The 15,760-nt window shown below is 34.0% G+C and overlaps 1 protein-coding gene across 1 annotated transcript; it reads left to right on the top strand.

Annotated features, from left to right (window-relative positions):
- The first annotated feature begins 2,158 nt into the window (after positions 1 to 2,158).
- On the top strand, positions 2,159 to 14,581 carry LOC147407171 (26S proteasome non-ATPase regulatory subunit 14 homolog). Its single transcript, XM_086435589.1, has 7 exons — positions 2,159 to 2,330; positions 2,509 to 2,686; positions 3,074 to 3,155; positions 5,981 to 6,157; positions 6,255 to 6,422; positions 7,233 to 7,446; positions 14,319 to 14,581. The coding sequence occupies exons 1-6, from the start codon at positions 2,201 to 2,203 to the stop codon at positions 7,422 to 7,424; spliced, it is 927 nt and encodes a 308-aa protein (XP_086291715.1). The 5' UTR covers positions 2,159 to 2,200; the 3' UTR covers positions 7,425 to 7,446; positions 14,319 to 14,581.
- Positions 14,582 to 15,760: the final 1,179 nt, after the last annotated feature.

Here is a 15,760-nt window from a genome sequence, read left to right as displayed (position 1 = left end):
TTGGTCCAGTATGGTACTGGGAGGGTGTGCCGAGTCATATTGGATGAGAAGCTCTTCTCAACTTGATGACAAAATTATTCCTCCCATCGTGAATTCTTTTCTTTCCAAGACTCATGAGTGCAAGTAAGGTTTGTCGTTGAAGTTCACTTGAAATATAATGGTTTTGCACTTGTTTTCGTTCTTGCTAAAGATTTGGGACTCATTGATGCTTATTTTGACCTGTTTTTTTAATTCAAAAAAGTTCATGCAATGTAGATTACAACCCATGAAAAATCCAAATTTGAGAATTGTTAGGACTTTGAAATCATGTTCTTCACTCTGATTGATTAACTCTCTCTCTATATATACATATGAAAGAACTTGATCAAAGTGTGTTAATTTGGAATGACTTAAGAACAAAGGTGAATTGTCAAGCCTGAACAACTGCCAATGTTTCAAATGCCGAAGAGTGGCTTGTGTTAAATTTGATTGACTCAATAGATGAAGATCTCTCGTGCTATTCTTCCTCAAGTGCGTTGAGGACATCATCCCAATTCTTAACTAGTTCAGACAAGCATCTCTGTCGTGAGAATTTGCAAGCATTGAGATCGTTCGTCCCAATAAACTTTTGTGAAAGAGAAATATTCTTGAAGCACTCCAATTATTTCTTAGTCATGATCCTCAATCAAACCTTGAATAGGTGACCGAAAGCATTTTAATTGCACAAGGGCTACTCACAAACTTGAAATACATACAAGACAAACGATTTTATATATTGTGTTGTAAGTTTGACCACTAATCTCCCACATACATGAAAAGTAAATAGATTTGAAAGGAAGATACATATTTGTAGTGTCTAAATATGTGATTTCCCAAATGTGGAAAACATCTAGGGCACTCCATGAATATCCAAGTTTGAATATCTGTCTCTTAAATTCAAAATCAAACAGTCCTTTTTATCACGTCACGTAGGAATTATGATTGCACATACTATAAGACAACTTAGAACAAATATATGATCCATATTTGTATTTCAATATTAGGATTGGATATCTGTCTATTAGTTGGCGAATCAAACAAGCTTGACGCATCGTTTCATTACTACGATAATGAGAGAAGATGGAGTAGAAGTGGTTGACTTCGACACAAAATTTGGATTCCTAAAAATGCCCAAACCGTAACATTTAAACTCAATATAAACAAGGCCATCTTGGTAAAAACCAAGAAAATTGCAATCCCAAATCCCGAAAATATGTTGGCTAGTTTCCAAAAATACAAAATATATATTTTTTTTTTTTACTATGCAATCTTCAAAATCACCCTTTAAGTAATATTTCAAATTACAAATAATTCCTTTTAGAGACATGCGTTTACACATGCCACCTTCTAATTATCTAGTTATCATATAAATAATGAGAGAAAGGTGATAGTTATCTTTATTTAATTTATACTAAAAATGAAATAAAAATAAAGATAAAGAAGAAAATTCTATTGGTTTTGAATCTTCACCATAATCCTTAAAGTAAGGATAGAGCAAGAATTCAATTGAATAGATGTATTTACGGAGGATTCACTTGAAGCGACTATTCACTAGATACCTATGTCGTGGCATTTTATTCCACAGTTGAATCAATTTAAAAAAGGTGTTTGTTTACACCAAAATTTTATAGACTAGAAATGTCCTCTAATTTTACATTTAACCTCATTATTTTCATGGTGTTAGTTTTTTTATTTTCTTAATTACAAAAGATCCTTTTATTATGTTATCTAAAAAATCATCTTAATTAGTATTTTGAATCACAAAAAGACCATTATAATAATATATTAAATTATCTATTTAATATTTTTTAAATAATTATAATTTTTTTAATAATAAATTAATCCTAATTTTTGTAATGCTTTTAACTTTTCCACATGCCACTTACTAATGTCTTAGTTATTTAATTTGGGAAGTCTGAAAACGATTTTTTCAAATATAATTTAAGGGTTTCTAATGGATAGAAAACCATAATACATGCCATGGTAGAGGATTTCAATGGGCCGAATGTTTACTGCGGTTCAAACCGGATGCGAAAGAACCAGTCTGATCTAAAAACCCGATTCAAAGAACTATGTTTTATAGAGATTCTCATAACTGTTCTAGCACTCGTTTTGTTATTACTTTCGTCTCAAGAAACCTAAATCTAACTCAGATCAGAGAGAGAGAGAGAGAGAGAGATCGATGGAGAGATTGCAGAGGATATTCGCGGGGGCGGGAGGGATGGGACACCCACCACCTGACTCTCCATTGTTGGATTCATCAGAGCAAGTTTATATCTCTTCACTTGCCCTCCTCAAGATGCTCAAACACGGTACTCTCTCTCTCTCTCTCTCTCTCTCTAATTCTCTCAATTAGGGTTTTTTTTCTTCTTCTTTGTTTTGTAATCTAGGAAGATGATTTGATTTGATATAATTTACAAAACCTAATCAATTAGGGTTCATTTGTTTCTCGATTGTTCTGAATGAGATTTAAAAATCAAAATTGAACAGGAAGGGCTGGGGTTCCAATGGAAGTGATGGGGTTGATGTTGGGTGATTTCGTGGATGAGTACACAGTCAGAGTGGTTGATGTCTTTGCCATGCCACAGAGCGGTACTGGTGTCAGTGTCGAGGCTGTCGATCATGTCTTCCAGACCAATATGCTCGACATGCTCAAGCAGACTGGCAGGTCTTTCTCCAAATTCGATTTTGGTTTATTCAGCATTTCTAGTTGCTAAGTAACATAATTTACTTCATGATCAAGAATATTAGATTATTGAGTAGGGGTATGGTGCAATCTCATCACATATCTTTAAGATTTGGATTTGCAATAACTACTATCAATTAGATATATTAGATTGCAATGTATTGGTTGTATTTTTGGATCGGTGGATGCTTCGGAGTATGTATAAACCCATTAAAGCTAATGTTGTTTCATGAATAAAGTTGTAGGCCTGCTTGGTTTCTTTATTAAATTTTGTAAGAATTTCTCTATGATTAACTGACCTGGTCTTGTTCAACTCTAATTTTATTATTTGGTTTGATCTTCTCATCTTGTTGCAACATGAAATTGCAGACCAGAGATGGTGGTGGGGTGGTATCATTCACATCCTGGATTTGGCTGTTGGCTTTCGGGCGTGGATATTAATACACAACAGGTTGGTTCTCTTCATTTGCTTCTTGTTATTCTGTTCTATGTTTTGGATTGATATTTCTCTGCTTTCTATTATTTAAAATATAATTGGTCTTTTTAGGTGCTATATATATTTTTAAATGCTAGTTTGTATCTATGATTCGATGTGGCCCGTATGTTTATCTACTATTGTTGGAGGGGGCACTTTGGGCTCTTTAGGTTTTTGACTTTTTTCCCTTTTTGTAAAAATGTTCATTTTAGCCTTGATGTTTAAACTTTCTATCCAATTACTTGGTGTCCTTTGTTTTATTTTGGCTCTTTAGTTTTTTGACCCTTTCCTTGTTCAATGCGTTCTGACCAAATATAAACTATGAGAATGCCCTCAGTTGTCTGGAGAAATATACCCTTTCTTCTTGGTTGATGATCATTTAGATAGCTTTTGTGTGTGTGTGTGTGTGTGTGTGGATAAGTTGGATTTGTAACCTCTACCTTGAAGTTGCATTAGAAGGGTTTATTTGTAATTTAAAATATCAATTAAAGGGGTTTTGAAGATTTGTCACACCCTAAAAATTTCAGACTTTGATCCGATCCATGACTCAATTCAAGATCCTAATTTAAGGGTATGAGAAGAACCATGAACCATTAAATTATATCAACTAAATATTAAAAAAACAATAATAATTATAACCTAAGGCTTATCAAAATGGAGAGCATCGTCCTAGAACCCAATCAAAATGTCATACTTGTTGAGTACTTATTTCATTCAAACCAAATATAACAAAATAAAATAAAATAATTCTAAATTTGATTCTTAAAGAGAATAAACAACTAACTAAAAAAATTGACTATCCCCATTGATGATTTTGCATTCGCCTAATTCCAATCTCAATGCTTATTATCTGAAAAAAAAATTTTGATAGAGTCGGTAAGCTAAAGCTTACAAGAAAGTCAACGCTGCACTAACATCTATGCATACATAGATACAAATAAAAAAATATATAATCATGTTATTATCAAGTAACCAAGTCATTCCAAAACAATTAATGTATGCAATGATGACCAATTTTCCCACCGGCTTAACCATTACCATCATCATCGATTTTTCCAACAACTCGGTTAAACTCTCTTTTCTAAAATGCAGAACCTTCCTCAAAGGCCTTTTAGGTCTTTCACCCAAGGACCTAAGTTTTGACTTTGCTCAATTCATCATTCCAAAACGTGATCATGATTATGCAATTTCACATTTATCTTCTAAAAGAACATTCCATTCAATTTTAACATTAACATTATCACGACAACAAAAGATTTATCACCAAAATTTACAAAACATTTATATCTGACATTATTCATCGATAGGAATATAAGAACACGTAATCATGATATATACTTAATTTTTATTTACTACGTATATATAAATAGATGTGTCATGAGAACTTGCTTTAATTAATGTTGGAATCCGCTAATGAAATTCGATTCCTTCTTCATTTTACGCCTTTTCGATTTTCTACACCAAATAATTATACAGATAAAAATTACATTACTACTAATGTTGTTCAAACTATCATAATAGAATTTTTAATGTCTCTCTCATCTCAAGGATCTTATTTTATTTAAAAAAAAATTAACACAAAAAATAAAATAATATATCATTCAAAAACTAAAAAAAGAAACTAAAATGGCAGTCTTGCATTGCAAGTTGACTTCTCTGAATACAATTTTTTTTTATATTTTTTATGTAAAGGGGACTTCTAAATCTTTCCAACGATTTATAGATCGTCGAAAAAACGAGTTCTCGGCAGATTTTACAAGTTAACCCCACAAATCTGCCTTGAGTGACAAGAATCATAGATTCTTCAAAACGATGGGTTTTGTTTTAATTTTTTTTTTTTTTTTTACGATAAAAGAATAGATTTTTTGTTTAAAACTATAATACATAGAAATCTACGACTATTAGGAAAATCTAGAAATTCTCTACCTTAAATTTACGTCAAAAAATATTCGAAGGGGGTAGAAAATTGAGTTGGGTCGAAGGTTTCGTATCAGATGTTGTTGAAAATCCTAGCTTTTTATTTCTCCTCAAAGTTTGTGATGATCCAATCGTTTTTCTCTCCCACGCCAACGTCCAACGGAGGCTCGAATAGATGAAAACTTAGGTTGAAAGATGGAGGGAGGCTAGGGTTTCTATAGGGTTTTGTTTTAGAAGAAGAGAGCGTGGAAAATATATGATTGATTCTGAAATTTTCGTTGCCTTTTAATATTTATGATGTTAAAAAGACTTAACGGTCATTATTCAATTTGTTTTGTTTTAATTAAAAAGTCTGTCTCCCAAACTCCGATTTTCACAATCTTATAGTCTATTTTGATTAATTTTTCGATGCGGATTTAATGGTCTAATTGGTTTCGAAAAATTCCAACTTAAAAAAAAATTCTTTTATTTGTTGACCTACGAATTTGCTCAAGATACGTGTTTAAAAATCTGGGGTGTTACAAGATTACATAGTGAAAATGGTTATTTTTTGTAATTTTGAAAACAACAGACTTGATTATAGGGCGGTGCATTTGCAATTTTTTTTGGTTTTTGACCAAAATGACCTTGATTATATTAAGTGAAATGTAATGGTTGGGGCATTTCTGAATCCAAATTTTTTGTGTCTAACCACTTCTAGTTCGCCTTCTCTCATTATAATGGTAAAGATCTAATGGCCCAAGCCCCACGACCTTTCTTAGCTTAATGGGCCATGTGATGTCATGAAATTTCTGGTCTGTGGCTCATATTGGTTTTTATTGTGTTTTTTAGATTTTAATGCCTATAAAATTAATTTTCATGCTTAATTTGGTTATCTCTTGCAGAGTTTTGAGGCTCTGAATCAAAGAGCCGTTGCAGTGGTGGTGGATCCAATCCAAAGTGTTAAAGGTAAGGTGGTGATTGATGCCTTCCGCTTGATCAATCCACAAACCATGATGCTTGGCCAAGAGCCACGCCAGACGACATCAAACCTTGGGCATCTGAACAAACCATCCATTCAAGTGAGTGATCAAAAATTGTAGCCACGATGTTTTGTAACAGCTAATGTTCTGCTGTACTTTTGACACATTTTCTCTTTCACGTGACCTCTTATCTCAGGCATTAATACATGGACTGAATAGGCATTATTACTCAATAGCAATTAATTACAGGAAGAATGAACTTGAGGAGAAGATGTTACTGAACCTACACAAGAAGAAGTGGACTGATGGGTTAACTCTACAGAGATTTGATATCCATTCCAAAACCAACGAGCATACCGTTCAGGTGAGTGAATGTTTAGTATTTTCTGTTTATTAGGGTGTAACCTGTTAGTGAGAAGTTTCCTTTCTCCGATTTAATGCTGTCACCTGGCATACTTGCTCCTTGATCCCAATAGTTGTATTGATGAGGTGGAGTTGTTGGAAGATATATATCCCAACAATCATGTGTATTCCGCTTGAGGAGTTGTGTTATTGTGGACATTGGAATAATTGGGCCATATGACCATATGGGAGTGCATTTCATCCAGGGAAGTCCTTTCATGGCTCTAGTCCTATGATACCTTCTCAACACTAGCTGTTGGATATGGGAATCACATAATTAAAAAGAAGAAAGAATTCATAATGCGAGACACAAATCAAGCCAACAGTTAGAGGCTCTAATTATAATTTTATTTGGGTTCCTAAAGTAGAACAGACCTAGAATCGATTAAACATAGGTTGTCCTACATTAGATCACGGTGTCACTATTTTTCGTAACAATGGTTCGCATTGAGGTGACATCCTCTAAGGTTACTACTGGCATTTAACATGAATATCTTTGTCAAATTCATAGAAGCATCATGATTTTGGGTCATGAGATCACTTCAACATGGAACATCTGTTTGATGGTTCAGATCAATGAATGTTTTTTTATTTTTTCTTTTGGTGGTAAGCTAAGATTTAACCTAAAATGTCATGGTTGTGATGGGGATGTCAACTAATCAATCATAATGGTCATCAATCTCTTGCAAGTTCTATTTAAAATTCTAAAATTCTGTCTCATGATCACTATCCTAGAAGTTAAAAATTCATATTTTGTTGGGGGAATGAACAGGATATGCTGAACCTGGCCATCAAATATAACAAAGCAGTTCAAGAAGAGGATGAATTGCCCCCTGAGAAGCTTGCGATTGCAAATGTTGGGAGGCAAGACGCGAAGAAACATCTGGAAGAGCATGTCTCTAATTTGATGTCGTCAAACATTGTTCAGACTTTGGGAACCATGCTAGATACAGTTGTATTCTAGAGGTCCATCAATCAGAAACAAGGTATTTTTTTGGCTTTGGATTGAAGAAAGTCAGTTTTTTCCATTTGCTGTTCCAGTATTTCCTCTAGTTGAAGGCAAAATTGGGGAGTCATTTGAAACACTAATACTCATTTAGGCAGATTTGCATAGAATTGATCCCACACCCCCGAAAAAGAAAAGAAAATGGGATTAGATGAGTTAACACCCATTCCATATGGACCTTCTTCTAGATTGTTATTAATTCATAGCTGTATTTTCTGTCCCTTATACTAGGACCTCTCTATTTATAGTTCAAGGCAATGTTAAATGTCAGAGATTCTAGCCTTACCGTGACATCAGAGAAATTGGGTCCATACTCTAGGTCTGGCTATGCCACTGGTGGCATCACGTCCATATTCAAATCTCATTACACCATTGGGCGTCAGAATGATATGCAATAGTTTCTAATTTGCTCGTCAGCTTACCTGTGGTTGTCAACCTGAACAGTTTGTCGACCTAATTGTTCTAATAGGGCAGTTAACTGAGCTGAGTAGAGACCATTTGTTAGACCTGACCAATTGAGTTCGTATTCGTACTTAGGACACATCAGGACATTGCTTAGAAAATGTGTGGTGCCTCTTAATGGGTTTCGAACCCAGGCTGTGGTATCAAACACTCTTGGATTTTATCCAACTTAGCAAGCCTGTGCTGCCTGGCACCTTCATAACTGAACTATCTCAATCAACTTTTCGTTAATTTATCACCTATCGCCGCTACTACATTTTCATGAATATGTTCTTTTCTAATTTTATCATTTTTAGTTGTTTCTCTCATCCATCTAGGCATATTATTCTTTGTATGTTGAATTGCACATGCTGATTTTTGATTCGCGACATTAAACTGCATAAAACATAGCCATGTTATTATCATTTTATCAAATTTTCTTTTTAGTTTGGTTAGGATGGTTTAACAGGTATTAAATAATATAAATAGTTTTATTAAAGAAAATGTTTACTCATGGGGTGTGATTATAAAGATCTTGAAATTCGATCGGACTCATTTTTATCAATGTTTAAAAAAATTGAACTGATGATTGGATAAAAGAACTCACCAAATTAGTTGGACAGTGATTGGACCCTGGTTCAGTTTGGTTGGACCGATTTGTATTTTTTAGAGAGTTGTAAAAAAATAATCTTCCGTGGACCCCAAACCCAAGTACTTTTTACATATTCTCCCATAAAGTTTGAAACAACTCCCCCAAAACCTTACTTTTCAACCTGGTTTCAAATTCTCCTTTTACGAAACTATTATTTTTAAGTGATAGGAAAACTTATTTGCAGCCTTATAAATTACAAAAGAATAATAATAGTTTCCAATGGTGTTGAACACAAAATGTTTAATACTATTAAAGTATGATTATTTTTTAAGACAAAAATACTCCTTTATTTTTTAAAACTAGAATTGTGGACTTCCTGTTTTAGAGTCCAATTGTGGGGGGGAAAGATAAACAAAAATGTAAGAGGAATCTAACATGATTTTCTTGTGTTCAAATATATGGATAGCAATGTAATCGTGTGGAACGCTTTTTGCAGCCTATTGGGCTCTATAATTATCCTTTTGAGAGCCATATCTTCTGTAGCAAGTTTTCTATGTAGCAATTTTTTCATGGTTGAGATTGTGCCATTTGGCCAAGATAGCAAAATCACTCGTTTATGATTAACTTAGGTTATGAATTTATTTCCTTTTTCTATTTTCAATCAAAATAAAAAAAAGGGTCCCAACTCCCACGACTCTCAACCATTCTCATCTCTCCTTCTCTCCCTTCTCACTGGTGGCATCAGCTCCGCCAGCTGCATTGCCTCCATTCAGGGGCTAGAACTTATGCTTGGCTGCATTTTTTACTCTTTTCATCCTGAATGACCTTTGCACCAGCGAAGCATCCTCGATTCGAGTGTTCAGCCTTGAAAAGGTAAGCTCTCTCTAGATCCCAAATTTAGATCTATTAGGGCTTCATGATTTTGTAGGCTTAGAGACAAGGGCTTGTTGAATCGCCATTTTTGCACCTATAGAACATATTTTGTGTGTGTGATTAATCCACTATTTTAAGTGATTAAGCTGTTTCAATTGTACTGATCTACTTCATAACTCAAGTTCCTTTTATAGAACAGTTCTCAGACACGTCTGAGAGATTCAACTTTTAAATCCAATTCTCGAGGTGAATTCTCGCTTTTCACAGTAACCCTTAGGATTTTTTAGAGTTAAGAATTATTTTTTCAAAGCAGAACCATGTCATAGGTATTTTAACTTTGCATAATACAATGGATACAACAGTTTAAATCCGGGGTTAATGGATGAAAAGGGGTGAGTTTACTGGTGAAGATTACAGCACAACTATGAATCTGATTTTTACTATTCCTATTGTTAAATCAAAAGTGTAAATAATGGTTTTTTGAGGATCCAGGATGAAGAAGCTAACTTAATAATTCCTTAAACATGATCAAATCTTGAGTTAATCCTTTCTTTCGACTCACCCATCAAGTTGAGAAAAAAAATCCGTTACTTTTCTTTTGTTTTAGTCTTTCTCATTCAAGTTTAATAAGGCATTAACTTCCATCATAACGTTAATAGGCATATTAAATAAGTAATATTTATTTTCCTCATCTTAAGTGATCAGGAGTGAGGGGTGACATAACTTGACTATTCCAGTTGCCCCATCTTTCTATTCCTTTACATTCTAGGTTTTATTAAATGTTGGTTGTTATTCCGAACATTCAAATTGCATGCTTATTAATATGGATTTCTGTCAATAAATACTTTTTGGAAGAAAAGTGGGACTTGTGTAATAACAATTCTTCTAAAGCTTGATTTCTTATGGGTCTTTCATAAGAAGTCCATAGCATACATGACCTTCATCCTTGATAGTCACATTCCTTATGTGCTTATTTAACCATATTTTGTTCCTTAGGTGGTTGTCAAACTTTACATTGTATGGACCGTCTTGTTATTTTTTAATAAAAAAAGGATGATGTAGTATAGCAGTTTGATTGTGAAGTTGATTTTCTATGACAAGTACTTTTAACTTATTATTTAACAATGGAGGGGAATTTTCTTAGCTTGTTTAGCATAGTTCTTTACTTTACAACTGTATGTCTATTATTCATTAAATTGTTTGCATAATTAATGGAAAGAAATCATACATATGAAATATGAAGTAGAACGATATGAATGGGAGAGAAGTTCTGTATCATTATCGTATGGGCTATGGGCTATGGAAAGGTATTCACAAGAATATGTCAAAGATTTAAAGTATACCATTTAGGTTAGTAAAGGGGACTAGATTTGGGGGGATCATCAGGGTGGAGTTTTATCCCTTAGGTCATGGTTCCCCAACTCATTCTCTATATCTCATAAGAAATATGTTCTAAATAAGGGCCCCATGATTCATTCTAGAAGTCAAGTTTCATGGGATTTTGGGTTCAGAAGAAGCTTTGATGATTGGGAGGTTCAAGAGGTAGCTTGTCTAATCGAATGTGTTCTAAGATCCATATTGACTATTCGATGGAGGACATGCAGGATTGGGAAGGAAGTAGGGCAACTCTTTCTTTGTAAAATATTTTTACAATTTCATTCTTCTCAGTCAATACTCTCTTCCTTTCCTGCCATTGGTATTTGGGTGGCCAAAGTCCCATTCAAGATATCTTTCTTCATTTGGTCAGTTGCTCTTGAAAAGAATCATTAAGGAAACATATTAAAGTACTATAAGTTTTAGAATATGCTAGGGATCTTAATTGGCAAAGTCCATGGATGATGATAGCATAGACTTGAGTTTAATTATTGTGATCATCGAGTCAAGTACATTAAAAATAGGCTTACCAATAGAAAAAACAACTTGGTTTGAGCGTGTAACACCAATTAAATTGTACATTTTTTTGGTTATTTTGAAGGATGAAAATCATTGAATATGAGTTATGTAGATGTTATATATCAAATTATGATGATCTATTGAGTAGTCAAATTACAGATGAGAGTGAACTAAATAATAAGAAATATGGTGAAATTTGACTAATGTTATATCTTTGATGAAAAGAGATGTTGCAATCTTCAAAAAGATGAAACAAATAATGGGTACTATTCATTGGCATGAAGTTTGAATCAGTTGATCATACATTCAACTTTTATAATAAATATTTTTAATAGTCTTCAAAAAAGATCAATAAATTCATCTTTATCAAAAAAAAAAAAAGTCTTCGAAAAAGTTGGTCACATAAAAGTAAGAAATATATATGGTGTTACTTTAAAAAAGGTAAGGAGTGGAAAGAGATCTTGATATAAAATAACTTGCGTAGAGATACAAAATGGTTGTAAAGCTTATATGGTTGTACAGGTTAAAAGTCATAAACTTTGTGTTACAAGCTTCAAATCACAGTAAAAGCTTTATACTTACGTTTTGTCGGTGAACAAAATTTCATTAGTACTTCTTTAGCATGTTTCTTATACTTATATGTGACCAATTTTTTCGAATACTAAATCTCACACTTTCAACATACATACTACAAAAAATTGAATGCATGATCAACTGGTTCAAATTTTATGTCAATAAATAATCTCTCTTTACTTGCTTTATCTTTTTATGAAATGTAACATTTATCTGCATTAACATATAATATTTGTTGAATTTCATGTGCTTCTTCATTATCTATTTAATTTTCATCTATAATTTGATTAATTGATTGATTATCATTATTGGATATGGTATCTGCGTATTTAATGTTTTCATCTTTTAGAATAAAAGAAAGTGTTTAGGAAAAACGTGCGTTCAACTGGACAAGCTACATGTTAAGGCTAATGGGTTTTCAAATTTTTTGAATGATAAGCCTATTTTTATGAGATTAGTGACTTAGTGTTAGTGAGATTTGAACCCAGGTCTATGGTTTCATCACCCTTGGACTTTACCGACTAAGCTAGCATCTTCTTAAATTAGTATCTTAATATGTTTCTTTAATGATTTTAGCAAATGAACAAATAAAATTTGTGACTTTTAAAAAAATCATTTGTGGCTGGGTATGCTCCCCAGGTCCTGACTTCGATTCTTTATATGCCCCTCCACAACAATGTGGCTACTTAAATGGTGTCACGTGACGGGGTGTTGGATGGAGCGTGACACTCAGGGATTAGTTCCTTGCCCGACCCATGGGGCAATCTTATCCATCAGAACTAATCCCTGAGTGTCACGCCCCATCCAACACCCTGTCACGTGACACCATTTAAGTAACCAGATTAACAAGTGGGTTACTTTACCCTTCGCGAACCAGGTCTACACCCTAGAAGTAGGATGAATTTCAACCATCCTGGTAAGTTTCACACCTGACTAATTCAGGTACCTCTGGCTCGTAACATCTATCACCAAGAAGACTTACTCAAAGTCCGTATGCCCCTTCAACCATGTGTGTAGAATGAGAAGCTACCCTACCTAATATGGCCCAAGTATAATTGTAGGGAATATGAAAAGAGGGTGTGGTGCTTGGGTGTTCTCTATAGTCCACAAACTCTGCAACAATGTTGACTTTTAGATAATGGTGGTAGTTGGGAGAGGAGGGTGTCTCAGTGGAATAAGCCTCCTTTGTGGTAGTAAACAAGAAGTGCAAGGTTGCGTTGTGGACGTGTGATTGATATTGAGGAGACAAGTCATTCAAAGATGCACTGGTTTCTTCCACAATTAGATATCTTTTGATGGAATATTTGTCCTTGGATCGACAAAAGCCAGAATGGTATATTTCCTTTGAACTCTCTATGTGCACTTGTCTTTGTAGTTCCTAACAATGAAAGGGTGTTCAAAGGCCACTTCAACCTTGTAGGAAACCCTTAGGAAAAAGGTGAGGAAGAGAATGAACTGAAGAAGAGGGTCTTCAAACATATATTTTGCAATTTCGGTTAGTTAAGAAGATTATGACTCTTTACTCCTAAGAGTTTTTTTTTTTTTTTTTTTGGATTGGTAAGCTTATTTTTAATGAGTTCGGTAACTCGGTCCTGACAGGATTTGAGCCCAGGTCTTTGGATATTTAACCAAAATTTTTTTTTTCCCCTTCTGCTGACCAAAAATGGCTTACTATCGTGATAAAAAATGCTAATGCGAGTCTATTTGCTAGGTATGCGAGTTTTTTTTTTTGGAACTGGATATCTCTGTTTCTAGCGGGCTGACCATGGTCCATTGGGTTTTGCCCAACCCATGGGACAACCTTATCCATCAGAACTAAGCCTTGAGTGTCACGCCCCATCCAACACTCAATTACACGACACCATTTAACTAGTCACATTGCTGTGGAGGGGCATATAAAGACTCAAAGTCAGGACCTGGGGACCATCTCAACTAATCCCTATTGGGTAGGTAAGCCAGTTTAGGTAAAATAAAGGAAGAGTTGATTTCGAACTAGGAATTCTACAAGGATTGTGTAATCATTCTCAAACATAGGACAACTTCCTCATCTCTCATCTGTGGATGTAGGCATAGCCAAACCATGTAAATCTTGTATATTTTCTTGGTCTTTTTTCTTTTTGCTATTGTTTTCTTGTTCGTTCTCATTGTGTATATCATTAGATTTAAGAATTCACATTCACACTCACACTTCACCTTCCCATCCGTATGGCACGACACTTGGTTAGTTGGCAGAGGACACGTAGTGTTGTTACAAGGTAAGTAGAACAATGGGATGGTAGCTACGGATTGAAATGTAATGACACTCCACTGTAATTGAAAATAACCCTAACCATAAAAGGGTGACCGCCTTTGTTTGAAAAATGATTGAAATTCAGTCTCTCATTCAAGACAAAAATAAAGAGTTAAAAAAAATTTCCGTTTTTTTTTTTTTTTTGGGGAATTATACCATGTTGATTTGATCGTCAAAATTTGCTTGGCAGGCACTTCATTGATATCTGAACGACAACATTTATCAGAGGAAGTAACTGGTTGATCTTGCTAGAGATGATCTAATCTACAGTTCTCTGCCACCAATATGCATCAGTAGTGACAACAAAAACTCGTTAAATTCATGTTGATACTGAATGATTTGGATAGATTATGCTGTTGTGTAATTTATGTTAGTTATATTCAGTTTATCTTGATAAATCCTACAAATTGTGGCTAATATTGTTTTTTTAAAAATACCTCCGGTTCGATTACACTTGACAACGTCCTTTTACATTTGAATTAATTAATTAATTAATTAATCAGGTTGTGTTATTTGGTAGTTGGGTTCTGTGTGAAGAAAGCGATCGAATCTAATTGTTGGCTCTAGAAAAGGGAGCTTGAGGGATGATTTCTAGTCATTTAATTCATTCATGGGTCTTGATTGATTTCCAGTGGCATTGGCATAGAGGGTATTGATGATGTACCAAGTATAAAACATATTTCTACCATGATAACCGATCACAGAAACATACTTCCACCAAGGAAACTCAATCGAGTTATTCAATTATATGATAACCGATCATAGAAATTTTCCTTTTATCCGACTGAACTGAATATAATTGCTAAATCTGAAATTGATTACTAGCATGAATAATAAACTATGATACTGTGTGTTTGATGGTTAATTGGATGGTATGTTAAAGAAAATTGTGCCAACAATTTAAAATGGTGGGTTATGCTGGCATTGAGAACTTATATAACTAAAAGCTCCTGGTGTGGTGTGCAAATCGTTGTCTGTTTCTGGTTTTGTTGAAAGTGCAAGGACATTTTAGATAATTTTCGACAAGTGAGGATATTTTGGAAATCAAACTTGTTTGTGTTAAATAAGGCCAAACTACATCTTAATCTTTAGGGGAAAAAAAACCGGTACGATACACTTTTAGGGAGGGGGATAATTTATAAGAAATAAAAGAGAGTGGAGGAATAATTATTCTTCTCTTTGAGAAAAATTATAGAGGAACCGATTAATTATTGTAAATAATACATATCTTTCTTTAGAAAGTAATGGAACCTTTAGGGTATGTTTGATTGCATATGAATAATAGGGTGGAAAATTAATTTTAATGGAAAATGGCATTTTTCAAGTGTTTGATTGTATATGGAAATGAAAATTTATTTTCCACCTCAATTAAAAAGTCTATTAAAATATGGGTGGAAAAGTGAAATTCACCAAAATTTTCATCTTCAATTCTTCTTACTCATATTTTATTCCCTACCATCACCACCATCACACTAGCTTCGTCATCATTACCATCACCGTCGCTGTCGTTAGTATTGTCGTTGTCGTCATCACCATCTTTGGCCACCTTCTCTTTCTTATTCTTTTATCTCCGTCACCATCACCACCATGTTTTTTCCTCATCTTCCTCATTATCTTCTTCCTCACTTACCT

This window comes from Akebia trifoliata, chromosome 3, assembly GCF_017979445.1.
Source record: "Akebia trifoliata isolate Shusen 1 chromosome 3, ASM1797944v1, whole genome shotgun sequence".
In the NCBI taxonomy this organism is placed as follows: domain Eukaryota; kingdom Viridiplantae; phylum Streptophyta; class Magnoliopsida; order Ranunculales; family Lardizabalaceae; genus Akebia; species Akebia trifoliata.
Note: the sequence above shows the minus strand (reverse complement) of the source record. Positions and strands in the feature narration are given on the sequence as shown.